General features: G+C 32.0%; 1 protein-coding gene across 1 annotated transcript; it reads right to left on the reverse strand.

The window, feature by feature from the left end:
* Positions 1 to 514: 514 nt before the first annotated feature.
* LOC122808537 (trace amine-associated receptor 5-like) lies at positions 515 to 1,543 on the reverse strand. Its single transcript, XM_044079491.1, has one exon. It carries the CDS (start codon positions 1,541 to 1,543, stop codon positions 515 to 517), a length of 1,029 nt encoding a protein of 342 aa, XP_043935426.1.
* Positions 1,544 to 2,258: the final 715 nt, after the last annotated feature.

A 2,258-nucleotide genomic window follows, 5' to 3' on the forward strand; every position in this document is an offset into this window, starting at 1 on the left:
TTAGTTGACCAGGAATATCCAACTGGATGCATGTCCATTTTCAGTGGAGGTCTGGGGAGAAAAGTTCCACAGTAAAATTCATACAACTGAAATTGAAGCCTGTTCAGCATAACAAATGGCCACTATAACATTCTCACTATAAGTAGGGGTACACCTGTGATTAAATGTATTTCCTACACTTCAGCTGTACTTAATTTATCATTTCAGGTAGACATTCTTCTCTTTTATAGACTTATTTTGTTGACACTTTCTGATTTATTAAAACTGATACTGGAAATACTTCTGAATAATGAGTAACTGTATAGTATTACAGACTAATATGGAATCATATTTATAGTGTAAGCAGTTAAAAGCTGTATATATATATATATATATATATATATATATATATATATTTTTTTTTTTTTGCTGGACAGTCAAAATGATGTTCCAAAAGAATATTACTTTTCAAAACATGTGTTGATGTTCTTGAGCTGCTTGATGCTGTTTTGTTTGGAATGTTTCTGTATGCTGTTTATTGCTGATATAGGTTTATGGATGATGAGCCTGAATAAAAAATTTTGCAGGTAAATATATGTTTCAAAGCCTTCCTAAACCAAGGATAAAAGAATCCATAAATGAAAGGATTACAAGCAGAATTGTAATATGGCAACCAAAAAAGGATATCAAACAGAAGCGGTGGAGTAACATAACCAATAAAAGGATCGATCAGTGAATCTGTCATGAAAGGCAATGAACACAGCAGGTAAAGTCCAACTGCTATTCCTAAGGTTTTTGCAGCCTTTCTTTCTCTTTTTGATGCCCTGGTCTGTGGGCTAAATCCAGCTAAATCCCTTGTAGCCTCTATCATTCTAGACTGTCTCTGTGCAACAAAATAAACCTTTAAGTACAAACCTATGGTAAGGAAACAGGGGATAAAGAATAGTGGGAAATTTATCCAAGCCCATATTTTATTGTATATAAGATCACAACTACCCATACAATACTCTGCTGACATAAGCCACTGCATGTTTTCTTCAAGAACATGTGAATATATCCAGAAAGATGTATAGACTATGGAAAGGATCCAGCCAGAAAATATGTAAATGCATACCGATGGAATTGTAACCTTTGTAGTGTAAAGCAAAGGGTCACAAATTGCATAGTAACGGTCAATTGAAATGAAGCACAAATGAAAAATTGCAACCAGGCAAAGGACAGAATCTACACAAGTGTGTAGCTTACAGACATAATCACCAAAGTACCAGCATGTTTCAACTGATCTTACACTGCTAAATGGAAGCACTAATAATCCTAGGAGAAAATCAGCTACAGCAAGTGACAGAATTAGTACATTGGGTGGAGAATGCAGTACCCTGAAATGGGCAACTGAAACCACTACTGCTAGATTTCCTACTATAGTAAGCAAGGTTCCTAAGAAAAAAATAAAATATAATGCTGATTTAACACCTGATGGCCTAAATAACTTGACACAAGAGGTGTTTTCATTTTCATAACAAAGATGCACTTCTTCTTTTTGAACTAGTAAGAATGTTGTATTCATTTTGAAGTTATAGAGATTCCTCATATACAACACTGAAGCACGGCATTCCCGTTCTCTGTATTCTGATGACAATTACATCTTCTCCTCTTTCAAAGATTTTGAAAACATCTGTGTAACAATGAACATGGTTAAAATATTATTATCATCATATAAACAATTAATTTTCAAAATGGCAATATACAAGATAATTTAAATCTAAGTGTTTCATTAAAATGTATTTTCAAATAACCATTTTATTAAGTAAAAACACAACATTGAGTTCAATTGCATCAAATTAAATCTTTTTAGATCAATTCTCACTTTCATAAATGGCATTTAAAACTATTTGCACATGACTGTTGACATATCTTGAAATTAAAGAAAATTAAACATTTTGCATATCAATTTCTTGTGATTTAGAATCTACAGAATTCATTACCTTCTTACAGTATAGTTTAAGGATATGTTATATACTAGTCAGTAAATTGAACTGAGTCTTAATTTAATTAGTTACATAAGATGCAAAGGACCACAGAAGAACCTCCAAATAACGTACTGGTATCAATGACATTTAGTAAGAATTTTACAACAGAAAACAATCACTTATCCTTGTAAGATGAAATGTTTTAATTCATTAGATTGGCATAATACATAGATTTATTTTATAGCAATACACACAAACATGTTATAAGATCAAAGCTCTGCAGCGGAATATCTGAACATCTATTTTTAGAAT

Source organism: Protopterus annectens, chromosome 8.part0, assembly GCF_019279795.1.
Source record: "Protopterus annectens isolate FY-2018-M chromosome 8.part0, PAN1.0, whole genome shotgun sequence".
NCBI lineage: Eukaryota > Metazoa > Chordata > Ceratodontiformes > Protopteridae > Protopterus > Protopterus annectens.